The sequence below is a fragment of the Carassius carassius genome, chromosome 24 (genome assembly GCF_963082965.1).
Source record: "Carassius carassius chromosome 24, fCarCar2.1, whole genome shotgun sequence".
NCBI classification, from domain to species: domain Eukaryota; kingdom Metazoa; phylum Chordata; class Actinopteri; order Cypriniformes; family Cyprinidae; genus Carassius; species Carassius carassius.
The window spans coordinates 16,695,310-16,710,848 of NC_081778.1; the positions used below are offsets into that span (position 1 = coordinate 16,695,310).

At 35.2% G+C, this 15,539-nt stretch overlaps 2 protein-coding genes across 3 annotated transcripts in view; both read left to right on the forward strand.

Annotated features, from left to right (window-relative positions):
* Positions 1 to 10,081, forward strand: part of LOC132102984 (ephrin-A3-like) — a 54,621-nt gene extending 44,540 nt beyond the window's left edge. The window contains exons 3-5 of one of the 2 annotated variants that reach the window (XM_059507760.1): positions 580 to 639; positions 3,876 to 3,956; positions 7,699 to 10,081. In XM_059507760.1, coding sequence (XP_059363743.1) covers positions 580 to 639; positions 3,876 to 3,956; positions 7,699 to 7,820 — 263 coding nt within the window. In that variant the 3' untranslated portion in view covers positions 7,821 to 10,081. Of the gene's footprint in view, positions 1 to 579; positions 646 to 3,875; positions 3,957 to 7,698 lie in introns of both variants that reach the window. The other variant, XM_059507759.1, reaches the window with a different exon arrangement.
* Positions 1 to 15,539, forward strand: part of LOC132102990 (protein S100-A1-like) — a 207,260-nt gene that overhangs the window by 106,153 nt on the left and 85,568 nt on the right. The window lies entirely within an intron of this gene.

Consider the following 15,539-nt stretch of genomic DNA (forward strand, 5'->3'; position numbering starts at 1 on the left):
ACACACACCCGCTACCCACACACACAGGACAATGGAGGAAATCGAGTGCATGTTGTTTTTGAACCTCGGGATGTGGCTGTTTCTCACAGCAAGAAGACAAACGTTGTTTCAGGAGAGGCTGAGGGCAGCAAAACGAAACACTGCTGAAAAAACTATCTGGATACTATTGCTGGCGCGTGTAATGATGACGCAGTGAATAGTGACGATTCTCTCTGACCAATCAGCAGTCTGCTGTGTTTTCACATCACATTATAGTATCGCCTCAGCTCGCTTGGAATCTCGCCGGAGGTGGTACGAAAAAAAGTACCTGGAAGCCGGTACAGGTACAACTTTTACACAGTGGAAAACCAAACAGAGCCGAGTCGAGGCGAGCTGGTACTGTGTAGTGAAAAAGCGCCATAAGTTACCATTGATACAAAACAACAATACATGCTTTCTTTAGATAATAGATACTTATTTAATGCTTTATTCTTCTCTGTGTTCTCTGGAATTACAGTACTTCAGAATAGTACAGTTATGGAACCTAAGCAGTATTTCTGATGATTGACAGATGACTGACATTTTGCTGTTTTGTTTTAGCCACACCCACTCATCACCACGGCCGGAGCTGCCTGAGATTAAGAGTGTATGTCTGCTGCTCAACAGGTATCGACCTCTATCCCTCCATCTGTCCATCATTCCATCATCCATCCATCAATCCATCCATCCATCAACTCATCATTTCATCCATCCATCCATCCATCCATCCATCCAACCTTTCTATTTTTCAGTCAATTGTTCAAGCTGTCAGCCCATTTATGAAGTGCACTCAGTCCGTTTTTTTTAACTCTTCTGTCTGTCTTTCTGAGAATGAAATCAATCGGTTTACGCAGAAAGCACCCTCTCTCCCTGTCTTTTCCCACTAGATTTCACATCTTAATGTTGTGGTCTGGCAGGCGTACCTCAGGATTACTTGGATGGATTTTGATTTTGCTTTGTTAAACCTGCACATACAGCTGTGTTCTACTGTAATGATAAGAATGAATGTTTTTTGAACACCAAATCAGCATATTAGAACAATTTCTGAAGACTGGAGTATTGATGCAAAAAAAAAAAACAGCTTTTTCACAGGAATAAATTTAATTGAAATATTTTTTTTCACAATGTTGCTATTTTATATTTATATTGTATTTTTGGTAATATATATATATATATATATATATATATATATATATATATATATATATATATATATATATATATATATATATATATATATATATATATATATATATTCATACATACATACAGAGTACAGACCAAAAGTTTGGAAACATTACTATTTTTAATGAAAGAAGTTTCTTCTGCTCATCAAGCCTGCATTTATTTGATCAAAAATACAGAAAAAAACAGTAATATTGTGAAATATTATTACAACTTAAAAGAATAGTTTTCTATTGAATATACTTTAAAAAAATAATTTATACCTGTGATGCAAAGCTAAATTTTCAGCATCATTACTCCAGCCTTCAGTGTCACATGTAACATCCAGTCTATCACATGATCATTTAGAAATCATTTTAATATTCTGATTTATTATGAGTGTTGGAAACAGTTCTGCTGTCTAATATATTTGATGAATAAAAGGTTAAAAAGAACTGCATTTATTCAAAATAAAAAATACAAATCTAATAATATATATTCTAATAATATATTCTCTTTACTATCACTTTTTATCAATTTAACACATCCTTGCTGAATAAAAGTATTGATTTTATTTAAAAAAAGAAAGAAAAAAAAATTACTGACCCCAAATTACTGACCAGTAGTGTATATTGTTATTAAAAAAATATATATTTTAAAAACATTGCTTCTTTTTTTTTTTTTTTTTTTTATTCATCAAAGTATCCTAAAAAAGTATCATATGTTCTGAAAAAAATATTAAGCAGCAGAACTGTTTCCAACTTTGATAATGAATCATCATATTAGAATAATTTCTAAAGGATCATGTGATAATGATCCTAAAAATTCAGCTTTGCATCACAGAAATAAATGATAATTTAAAGTATAATAAATTTAAAAACAATTATTTTAAATTGTAATAATATATCACAATATTAAATTTTTTTCTGTATTTATGAGCAGAAGAAACTTCTTTCAAAAACATTAAAAATAGTAATGTTTTGGTCTGTACTGTATATATATATATATATATATATATATATATATATATATATATATATAATGCAGTCATTGTAAACATTAGATACTTTTTCAAAAACTCGTGAAAAAAAGATTAAAAGCTAATTTTTGAACAGTAGTGATAAGAGAATTTGTGGCATCAAAAAAAAGTTAAATTTAATTAAAACATAATTATAAAATGTCTTAGCTCTTTGAAATACTGTCAAGGCTGAATACAGTAAAAAAAACTAAAACCAAACACTCTTACATATTGTGTGGCTGTGGGAGTATATGAAAAGAAAAGAAAGAAGTTGGGAAACACTGCTGGAAAGCAGTCTCTTGCTCCTCCCCGTCATTTCTTCCCCCTCTCCCTCTTCTCTCTTGTTTCCAGGTGCTGTCAGGATTCATGTTCTCTCACAGTCAGTTTGCTGGCACTGAGTGTTATTTTAACCCTCACCCTCTCTTTCTGTCATTGCTCATGTTCATTAATAATATTCCAGTATGTGAGAGAGAGAAAGAGAGAAAGCACACTGTGTGCTGTCTTAACCTCTGCCCTCTCTCTTGGAGTCTCTGAGTTCTTGTGTCAAGACGAATCTGTTAGTCCTGCTCAGTCAGGTCTGAACTCCAATGCCTTGAGTTCAAAGGGCTGAAGCAGGGCTGATGTATTTATAAAGACATGAAAAATGACATACTAATGAGCTGATGAGTTGAATCAGTTGGGTTAGATTAGAGAGATAAAATGTGCAGTCATGGGAGGCCTTTAAAAACAAAACTGAGAACCACTGAGCTAAAAAAGTAAGAAACAAAATGTAGTAGTTTTGAGATGCATTAATAAAAGTCGGACTTTAAGCTGTCTTAAAAAATACAATGAGTGTGCTGGGACTCATAAAGAAGTTTAACATGCAACTTGTCTGTAAATTATAAAAAAAAATATATATATACATATATATATATATATATATATATATATTTTTTCCGAATCACTATTAGAGAAACAGTTTCAATATGAATTTATTTGTATTTCAATTTGACCTTAATTTAAACATTTATTTTATTTTCACAATAAATAGTTTTTTGTCCCACAACAAATTACTTTTTCCCTTTGCTTTTGTTAACTATTAGGGAAAAAAATGAACTTCAACTGTATAATTTTCCCCAATATGTAACTAAAATAAATATTCATATTGTTTCAAAACAGATTTTTTTTAAAACCCAAACTATTCTTGAGTGTACAGTATGTTGCAAAGAACAAAATATTTATTTGTTTTTTTTCTTCTTAAAACGATATAAGCAGATTTTCTAAATAGTTAAAATTAATGGCATTCAAAACATTAAAACAATCACAATTATTCATGATTTTCTTTAAAAGTGTCAAAGAAATTCCCAAATTTAAAAATGATTATATCAATCAATCAGTCAATCAATAGATAATACTGACACATCATTTTGATAGTCCAAAATTTTTTTATCAAATTTTCTGTGGGACACCAATAAGTCAGCTGTTAGACAAGTAGTCGACTAGTTGGCCATTGTTTCGTGATTCATGTCCCATTCTTTTGGTGTACGTAACCTGAACTGGGGACACTAACTACCACCATCACTTTCTCACCCCTGCGGATGACTTAGAGGAGCTTACAAAGAAATGTCCGAATCCTTTGAGAGCATGTATAAGATCCTGCAGAGAGAGTATGTTCTGATTATCCTTTAATGTCTTCCAGCATCTGATTCAGATGATGAGCCCCAGCCCACAGAGCCAGACTACACTCTAAGACCTAACATCAAAATCGATGACCTCGGTGAGTTACACACACACCAGACGGACCACACTAACACTTATACATATGCATATAAATCACTGACTAAGCTGACATTTACACCCAAGGTTTCTGTGCCCAGATCTGTGGCATCCACACACCTCTTTCCTAGTTACACAGCAAGCTCATAAATCATGCCTGTGCGTGTTAGAGCTTATTTATTGTTTTAAATCAAATTGGGTACCAGGTTAAAAGCCAAATCCACTTCATGTGATTTGAATATGTAATAAAAATGCCTATGAGATCAACTCTAATTTGCTTTTCCTGTGCACGTGGTGTACACCAAACAAACACAGCAGTTATTTGCTAGCACACATCTTATAGGCAATGAGTGACACTAATGAAGCCATGAGCTAAAAGGCAAACGGAGCATGAGCTGCCTAAATATAGTTAGCTTGATTAGCGCTGAGGCTAGTGTTAGCGCTGATTAGCGGTGGCAGAACTAGCCTTCCAGTTCCCAGCCTTACAGTCACATCTTGCGATTCCCCACCGCCGTAACCCGACTCAAGGACAGCGACGACCGCACCATTTTAAAGAGAGAAAAGAAATTGATTTGACTTCAAGTGTTTTTAGGGAATAAAGAGGTATCGATCTGTTCGTGTTTTTTTTTCCGAGCGTGTGTTTTGAGACAGATGGATGTGGATGTGTTTTGGGTGGTCTTTGGTTCGGAGCCACCCAACGATTTCCAATAACTGGAATCTGAGTACCGCCTCTTTCCCGCTTTCTCCGATCAGGGGTTCAGTTTTCAAACAGGCCAGAGAGGGGAAGAGAACAACCGCAAGAGGCCAGCCGGGTCTCAGGAATCCACACATCTCAATACAGCTCCATACATCTGTGTCCAATAGACAAAAGAAACAGTCTCGTCCTTGCTCACTGTTGTCCCTGAGCAACTTTAAGAACCAATGGAAATTTCTAAATTGTACACTAAACTTCTACTACAAACAAATCAACAGATACTCACAAAACCACCACAGGAAACTCTAGAGTGTTGCAAGTGCTTTTAAATTAAGTGCATAAACATTTTTTTTCTTTTAATAATTTAAATAAAATTGGATTCTGAAGTCATTAGAAACATAAATTCTCATTTGCAGGATTTTTAATGTCAGTTCTGTAAATCTGCAGGAGCAGTTAGTCCCATTAATGGCAGCGAGTTTCACGCTGCATTCAGAATTCATATTAGTCGCACAAATACACTGGCAATCACAAATACAGATGCAATAAACACAAAGACAGTTTTTATTTGGCCATTGGGGAGTAACACAGAGCAAGAAGATGTGTGTGGCATTGTGCTCATACCATTCTCTTGATAGGTTTTTTTTTGTTTTGTTTTTTACAAAAAAAAAAAAACATTTCCATGTTGGATATCTTGACCTAACAATGAACAATACTGTAATGATAAAAACCTTCCTAGTCATCGTGAAGAAGGAGGCGGGAACCGGCGGACAATCAAATAACACTTTAATCCAAAATAAACACAAAACAGCGCACCAGCCCCTCACGGACGACTGGTGCGCACCAAAATAAAACCAAAACCTAAAATAATGCCCAGGCCTGGTCCTCTCTCGTCCTTCACTGTCGTCGCTTCAGTTTTATATCCTTCCATCTCCTCTGTGGGACTCAAGACCGGTGGTGGGTCGCAGGTGTAGCGGATTTCCCAATCACTCCACCAGCCTCACTCGTGTTCCCACATCCCTCGGCCCCGCCCCACTCGTCACAAATACATTTTCTTTATTATAACTGTTTTCTGTAGTAATATATGTTTCATATATTAAATAATAATTGTGAGCTTCTTAACATTTTTGTGACACATATATATATATATATATATATATATATTTTTTTTTTTTTTTTCAGGATAATTTGAGTAGAATGTTCGAAAGTTTGAAATATAATTGTTTTAATGATGAAAAAGTCTTTATTGTCAATTTTCAATCAATTTTGATCAAATCAACTCTTACTGAGCCCAAAGTTTTGAATAAAAGTGTATATATTTTCAACATTTCATGTTAAATAGCAAAATAGCAGTAGCTAATATATTATAAACCATCTTGAATTAACAGTGAACAACAGTTATTTATGAACATTAACCTAGATTAATGAATGCTATAAAAGTCTTGTTCATCGTTATTTAATGATACCTAATGCGTTACCTTATGTTAACCATTTGAACCTTATTGTAAAATATTACTGCGATATTCTATAAGATGCAGAGATCTTTGTGTTCTGTAATGTAAAATTTGACTTCCCATTTGGGTCATTGATAGGGCAAACGTATCAAATTTCTTTGTAATCCATTCTCCAGTGGAGAAAAATAACTTAACCCTTACATCTGATCAGCTGATGTCACATGACATGGCAGTACTGATTCAAGCAAACTATCAAGTTAGAAACATCTGTTCGTCCGGGTCATGAGTGTTGAATTCCAGCATCCCACTCAGCTTCTCTCTCCTGCCTGCCATCCAAGGACTCCTGTCAATCAAACATTGCTCAGTCTTTTTACATTTTTACTCTATCAAATATTATTTAAAAAGAATGTAAAAAGCAAAAATATTATACTATATAAATACTATTGAAGAAGATTTAAACAAAAATGTTTCATACATTTCTTATTATTATCAATGTTGAAAATCATTTTTGCTGATAAATATTTTTGTGGAAACCATGATACACTATCATGGTTTCCACAAAAATAGGGGGACAGTAAAGACACATTTTATGTTACAAAAGATTTCTCTTTCAAATAAATCCTGCTCATTGAGCTTTGTGTTAATCAAAGAATCCTGAATAAACAACAAGAAAATGTTTCAACTTGTTTTTGATGATAATAATAATGATGTTAATAATAAGAACCATTATTAATGAATGACCACCAATAATAATCAGCAAATTAAAATGATTTAAAAATGTAAAAACATTTATAAGATCTATTACAATAGAAACACTGTTATTTTAAATTGTAATAACAATTCACAAGATTACAAATATATATATTATTATTACAAATATATATATATATATATATATATATATATATATATATTTTTTTTTTTTTTTTTTTTTTTTAATATATATATATATATTTTTTTTTTTTTTTATATAAAATTATTTTAGATAAAAATTATAATACTAAAACTCATTAAGTAAATATCTAAATTACTGTTATCCACGTAAAAGTTGATAAATGGAAAACTGGCACTCCAGACGTGTCTGGAACACCTGTCATATCTTTTGTCTGTGTGTCACAACATCATATTATTCTGTCAAAACACACAGACATACTGTGCGTGTCTGGAGATGTTTGTGGCAGACAGTTTGCGTCACATACTATTCCCTGTAACCAGTAAGTGAAGACGTGTGTTTACAGTATGAACTTGCGAGCTGGAAGACACCTGCTCACAGTCACAGACACCTATAAACCGGTTATGTTAGCTGACCGTCTCCTGTGATGATGTAGCAGAATTCCATAGATTATATGGGCACATCAGACACTCCTCTTGTCATGATAATAGTTACATTTTAGTTTGTTGTGTTCACGAAGAAGCCTGTCTACAACTGCACATGAACACAGACACTTTCAGTGCATACCTGCCTTAGTCACTGCGTTTTATTTTTAACTCCTTCCCTTAGGCCTCAGTTGGTCAGAGGGTTTTCTATACCTTAGTGAGACACGCGATATTAGTGTCCAACCTTAGCTGTTAATTTTGCTCTGTCTGTCTCATTCCAGATGACTATGATAATCCAGAGGTCCCGAAATTGGAGAAGAGCATCAGCGGTAGCAGTCCATCCAGAGATCGCCTTCTCCTAACCGTGGCATCACTTTTCTTTATCGCCCTTTCGGTCTCCTAGCATCCACCTTTTAACCGTCGCCATACCAACGAGGCCTTGGGTGGGGTGGGGTGGGGGGAAGGAAGGGTCCAGGGCCGATAAATTTGCAGATAAAGACTAGGAAAGAAACTGGAAATGGACCACTTGATGCTGCAGCAGCTTTAGGATTGTCAAGCACCAGCCCACAATTCAACAGTGGATTTCATGTCTTACAACAGTGAAACACTTTGCGTGTCACGCAGACAATTAATACACCTTAATGAGAACTGTGCCATTTTTAGTTACAATAGTGCAGATTGTTTATTGTGTGTGTGTGTTTATGCATTTGTGTGGCGCCTTCGGTGCTCGGGGGTGGAGCGGATCTTTACTTCGGTCTGAAGGTTTGATGGCTCCATTATCTGTGAATTGGCAGGTTAAAAGTTTAAAAGCATCTCAGATTCTGTTTTATGAGAACTGAAATGAAACTATCGAGGAGTTCAGGTTACTCGAATCCAGAAAAAAACAAACAAACAGGAGCACCGTTTAATCCGATTGCAAAAGTATTTATTTCTCTCTGTGTGTTTCTGTTGCCAGAGAGAAGTAAAAAACCGCTGGATGATCATGTAATTGCTGTCAAAGATGAACTGCGATATTAATTTGATGAGTTTAAACAAGCCTGTAATAGAAACCGTTCTCACAGATTTGAAATCAAATAAATTTGGACTTTTCTATTGACAATACGACAATTTATAAAGCATTAAATTCCAATTAGATCTGATTCTTATTTGAATGTATTGTGGTCGCACATGAAGGCAGGGGCTGATATGGTTGTTATGTGATGCAGAAAATTGAGACAGAAGTGATTTTGCACAAGTGCCAGCACAAATGCATTAAACAGATTGAGACAAACAGAAGCCAAATAGCTTTTTTTGTTGTTGTTTTCTTTCCTTCTCCCTTTTGATAAAAGGTGCTTGAGTGAGTGAGCGAGTGCAAGTGTGTAAGTGGATTTGCTCAGTGATGCTGGAAAAATCTCCTCCAGACTTTATGGACTTCAACCGGAGGTGGACACCTACACAGACACTGTACATAAAACACATGCATTTATTTATGTGTGGACATTGTGGACGACCTCTGCTCATTCGTTCGGACCATGCTGATTCCCGCTGGATTTGAAAGAACTCCAAACCAGTTTTTGCTGGTTCGTTTCAAGTTTGAACCAGTTCCACTTATCGCTGCTTGCTACTTGACTTCTTTCAGTGGTGATCAGCAAGACCAAATGGAAATTGAGGGGTCTGGTGGTTATAATCTGTTTCTACGGCAACAGTTATTCATCTATACACACACCTAAAGGCACTAGAGTCCAGCTGGAAATCAGAACAACACACACAAAAAGAAATAACAGCAATTACTGGCAATGGTTCTGGTGACACTTTTGCCAAGAGTAATACAAGCAAACAAATGCTTCAGGGCAGATAGTTATTGCATTCTTGCGAGCTTTTCAAGGGATAAACGGCAGCGTATGCATCAATCATTTTACAACAAGGTTCAAAATGAAGGTTCTAACTCTTTTAGACTGGCACCTTATCATGATGGCAAAGACATCATATCATGGCTTCATGATGATAGCAGCAACCAGCACCGCTTTTCGCCCTAGAGACAAGCAAATACTGCTTAAACTATAGTGATGGCATGTGGTTTAGCAGAGATGATGTGTGGTAGAAGTTTTCTAATGTAGAGTCATAATGGACACCTACAGGCCGTTTTTAACATATTGATAAAGCCGTTTATTGTATCATTCCACTTTTGCTCTGAAAAATCATTTCAATTTTTGTGGAACATTACGTCTGCTTTATATTCCATTACTGTGGCTGCTGTGTTTTCACTGATCTAGAGCAACTTCAGAACGAATGAACACTAATTTGAATGCTCAGAATGATACTTTACAGATTTGAATCTCCATTTAATTTGTTTCATGTTGTCATTTCAAGGCATTGGGTTGAGAATAAGTAGGTTTTTGTGCTTTTGGGTTTTTTCAGGAGTTTGTTTTTCTGATGGAATAATGTAATATTTCAGAAGAGTCGATCAGGCAAAGTGTCACTCTTCAAATGTTGCACTTACAAAACTTGGACACGAGAATTTGTGCGTGTGTGTGTGTGTGTGTGTGTGTGTGTGTGTGTGTGTGTGTGTGTTAGAGACTGCAGTTGTTACAAGTTGACGTTTGTCTTAAAACTAGCCTAAATAACCTTTCAGTCTTGTGTGTGTGTGTGTGTGAGAGAGAGAGAGAGAGAGAGAGAGAGAGAGAGAGAGAGAGAGAAAGAGAAAGAATGAGAGACCAAAAGGTAATAAAGATAAAGGACGGTGTGAATGTGTGTGTTTATGCGAGTTGTTTTCCATTGTTTAGTCTAGGCATTTTCTGTGTGAGTGGGTGCAAGTCAAAGAAACTGTATTGTTTTGGAGGAAACAAAAGCATTTATTAGTGTTGGAAACAACTGAATACAATCATGTTTACCTTCAACTGGAATGAATTTAAAGAACTTGAAAAAAATAAAATAAACTGTAAACTGAACAAACCATAACAAAACTTATAATAATAATAATAATCATCGTGATATAAAAACATTAAGCCTTTGATTCATATTTGTTTCAGACAACATTTTTTATGAACTCATATGTTTGGGTATTGAAATGTCCATCTGAATTTGATCACTGTCAGTGGAAACCAAATGTAATAAGAGCACACAAACATAATCTCCCCCTCACTCATCTCCTCATTAAATGTAGTTTCAGGTTTCCCACTGCTGTCATCAAAAACAAGCCATTCTTAACCAATCTCGCAATCACTTGTATTTTGTGCACTCCATCATCTCTTTCAGATCTATTATCATAGTGTCAGTTATGTCTGCACAGTGTGTAAGAAGCAAACAGCACAAAGATGAAAGGATTTCTATCAGAGGCTGACCTGATGCTGAAACCATCTAATCTAATCACTGCTACATGAAGATATTTCTACATATCAAACAACATTGTTGGGCACAGGATGACACTTTTTAAAACTGATAACCATCCAAGCAATTTTGAGATTCTTTTGTCTGCCGGTGCTAACTTTGAACAAGATAACGTATAGGCCTACCTTTACTACAGAGTTGAAACAGAATATCGATAATTAATTAAAGTTTTTAAGGTTTTTTTTTCAGCCCTAAATATAAATTTGATGAAAATCCTTTTCTTTTCTCACATTTTATGCTGATCAGCCATCCACTTGTTGGGTCCCTGGGGGTCCCCGGACTCCAGTTTGAAAACCTCTGTGCTGAATCAATGTTTTTCGACCTTGGGTTTGTGGACACTAGTGCTCCTTGGTGTAAAAGCAGTATGTGAATAAAATCATAAAAAATAAAAAAATAAAAACCTTGAAGAGAAAGACTAGACTAGGTTACATCTTCTTAACATGTCATACAGGCATTTGCTTTTTAATCATTTGTATTTATTTTGTAAATGTAAGAACTGATGATATGGCAAAAGATATTTCAGCTGCAGTGAATAAACTGCATTTGTTCACTACAATTTTTTAAATAATAATAATAATAATAAATCAGTATAATCAATGCATAATTTTTAAAGAATGGTTTAAAATACCATATGACAGGGGCCGGTACTGCAAAAAAGGCCCGTTTACACTGCTATAATTAAGGCAAAAAAAGTTTAATAATTGTTCAGTTTCTGAGAATAAGGACGTTATAATCATATAAAAAGCGCGCGAAAACAGAAGGTTGTGGTCGGTTGGTGTTGGATGCTGATCTGTCGCTATAATTATCTATATAGTTTTCGATTCTGATGTGAAGGAGCATTATAATAACTGCTGAGAAGAACGAGGCAGAACAGGTCTTGCTGTACTGAGCTACAATTGTTTGATTGTTTTTTTTTTATCTTATTAGTGGCGTTTGATTCAGAGCGACATGTCGAGACAAAAACTCTTACATGACTGACGTTCCGTTAATTACTCGGAGGCTCGGCGCGTGAGTAAACTGTCTGAACACACTGCAACAATAACGGCGATTGATCCCCCAGACACCCGCTGCTTTCTGCTATCAGTCTCACAGTGCAGACGCTGACCTCATCTGCTGCGGGAAAAGGACAAAGACGCCTATATAAACCAAATGATGGAGTTAATGAGTAAAATGTTCCGTGTTAAACAAAGCAGAGCAGTATAATGGTGTAGACAGACCTACAGCTGAACATCTGTCTGTGTGTGGTGGGATTGTTAGTTTATGTAGGAAAACCTCAGTAACAAAAATGCAATAGCTACAAATTTTCCTCTAAATGGACACAGTTATTTTAAAAAAGTGAAATAAAAAAAAAAGTACAAAGGAGTCTGTATATGCAAAATGTCCCCATGCTCATGTGAATAGTTTCTCGAAGGCACAATAACTTTCTTGTTTGCATGCAATTGTCTGTCTTTATGTAGCCTATATATGCAAGAATATCAATGAAAAAAAAACCCTGAGAAAATAAAAATATTAACAGATGACTGCTATATACTAAATAGAAAGCTAAAAATAGTGCTGCAAGAACCATTTATGTTTAATATGGTCTGAAAATCTACTGAGAGTTTTGGAAATTTGAGTCTGGAAAAGTATGGAATTTTGAAATGGAAAATTTAGGAACCATGACATTTTGTACTACGCCAAGCAACATTCAGATATAGCATATAATATTTTTTATTGTATATTGTAGTCCACAGGCCTCACGGTGACATTGTTTGCCTAATCAAGATGTTAAAGACTGGATTAGATAGATTACATTAAACTATACAGTATTCACCTTCTGATCATGCTGAGCTTTGGTTAATACCGAGCAATGTGTTCTACCACCCCATACAACAAACAACATAATTTTATAATTAACAAATTCTATAAAACAGTTTGTTCACTGTGATCACATCACATAGGCCTCAAGCCAAGTCAGATACTCAAGACTTTAGAGTGCAGTTTAACTTGAAGACCACCAGGTGTCTCTGTTTCGTCTAGTACATTCAGATGTACTAATAATACTGTAAGACTGCAGATGGTTTTTCCTAATCCATAAATTAATCCCAATGTGTCTGTTGTATGAGCGGGAATGTAGTCAGGCCAGGACTTAAGGAGCCGGGGGCCCCTGGTCTTTAAGGTTATGTTTGGGCCCTATACCTATACACTACAAAAGCCATCAACTAGAACATTATTATGGAGTAGTAACACAAAATACACAAAAACTTAAATATGCTTTGAGTTCAAATAAAGTACAAATAATGTGCAACCTGCCTATCCTAGACACAGTTTAGATTTAATATTAAATAGTCATTATTAATACAATAAACAGGATGTGTTCTTTTCTGTGTGATAGGCTAACTCCTATAGGCAAATTTATAAAAACAGAAACTCATTAAATGGCTATTTTTATTTGTTTGTTTTTTTATAATAATTTTGATGACATTTCTGCCCCATTATGTGTGATGTCACTCAAAACTCTTCAGAAAGCACAATTTAGTGGAACATTAATATAATATAGAAACATCCTCTGTAAAGAAATGAGGCGTGAACATATGAGAATTTATCATTATCTTTTTAAATGTGTGCTCTTTTGAGCTAAAGGCTTAATGGAGCTGTTTAAAGTAGCCATGTGGTGACAAATTAATCAGCGCAGTCGCGATTCAATACGTGTGTCCTTCTTCTATGTGAAATAATCATAATACCAGTTTATGCTGTTTGATTAAGGCCTTGAATGTCGTAGTTGGAAACTGTTAGCCCAGGCTGGCCCGTTTAGCCCTTGTGTGCACAGTGGAAATGTGGCTAATAATTTCTGATTAGCATAACTGCCCAAATCAAACAAAAATAAACGAGCAAAGTTGGGCCCATGACTGCCCAGTCAGGCCCAATGGTAAATCTGGCTATGGATTATACTGTCTGGATTGAGTCTAGGATATGTAAAACAAGCACAGTGATGGTTTAACACAGACCTGTTTTCATGTAATGATGATAAAATTTTCATATTTTGATAAACTATCCATTTTATAAAAATGATTTTTGCTATGTGTTCTGTATATTTGCTTTTTAAAAGTTATTTATTTCTATGGAGGGTCTGTTTGAAAGTCTGCAGAAGAAGACAAAATAAAAAGAGGATGTAGGCAATCGTTCTTTTATTTTTTTAATTCGACTAGATACTCCCTGATCTTTGCTGAACTTTTAGAGGAAGCCTGTCCACCCACCTCCTATTGCTCAGTGCTATAACTGTTGGTTTCCGTGTTACCAGGATTGCCGTGGTTTCCGTCTTGACTCAGTGAAATGAGGGGAATCTGTTATGAGAATTTAAAGTGTGTGAATAAGGCCCACCCACTCACCCCATATGGCCCAATCAGAAATAATCTTCCGGTGTAACTATGTTAGCATAATTTAGCATCCATTAACATACCCAGAATGATTAGTCTTGTAGGCGACATGCTGTGTGCAACTTAAAATACTTTTCAGAAAAGCGATTACTTGATTCTCCTCAAAGCAAAATGATTCCCACGTACTCATTAACGCCTTCAGTAGCCTCATTACTCTGTGTAAGTGCTTTCCTGAAAGCCCAAATCGTGCCATTTTTCACACAGAGAATTAACCATGCCTTTGCACCCTGCTCCAGATGATTTTGTTTTTCTCTATAATTTCCGAAAATGACCGTAAACAGCAGACAGTGAATGTGTCATTACTGGAGGGAGATGAGATTAGCAGTGTAATGAGTAGCGCTGGCAGGAGAGGGACTGAAGTGGGGAAAAACCAAAGAGCTAATCCAGCACTAATGATATTAATAACTGTCCAGTCACATTCATCGCTAGAGGCAACTTCATATTTCTGGGCGACATCATCACCATTCTTGTCCCCTCTATTGCGGTCTAAATGCGGCGAGCATGTGAGCTGTCAGTCATATGGCTGGTCTATATACGGCAAAGAGTGTTTCATTAGTCAGTGTGTATCAAGGCAAAAATGACTGAAATGTTTCGCTTGCCAACTGTTGAGAAGTTGCAATCCATAAGATTCAATCCATAAGAGGTATGAAATACGACAAATATTCTGCAGATTATTTGTATTATTTCCTTTATTTTCCTGTGATCGTGGAAACTGAGCTGCAGTGTATGTATATGTACACACATATATGTGTTTAGGTATGTTACATGAGCAGCTAGATTGAGTCAGTGATGTCGTCACGGCAGAATAAAAATCCACCTGAGCTCTTAAGGCTTTTCAAACTAATTGTATTACTAATTGTATTTTCGTTCTTTGACTGGATGATAACAGTCACCCCTCCTGAGTTAGCACAAAACAATTACCAAACCTAATTATACTTTCACTCACTATTATAACGTTTATTTACTTTAGAGAAAATAGCATGCAGTATGATCAAAAGTTGTTAGCAAACATATATACTTTTTCCTCTTTATTTATGTAATGTTTTTATGTTTATATAAATTTTATATTTTATATCTAAATAAAACATTTCGTAATTTACAACATATATTTATATAATCATATACACCCAGTATACAGCCAGTATGTTAAACTATAGGATACAGGATCACAAACATAAAGTGTTTTAACTTTGCACTTTATGAAGAAGGTTGATCATTACCAAATGTGTTCATATCAAAGAAGGTGCTTGTTGCAAAGTTTAAAGTTCAACTTTATATGAACACATAAAAAAAAAAGCATTTTACATACAATTCCTGTTTGCGTCATACAGTGTGCATTA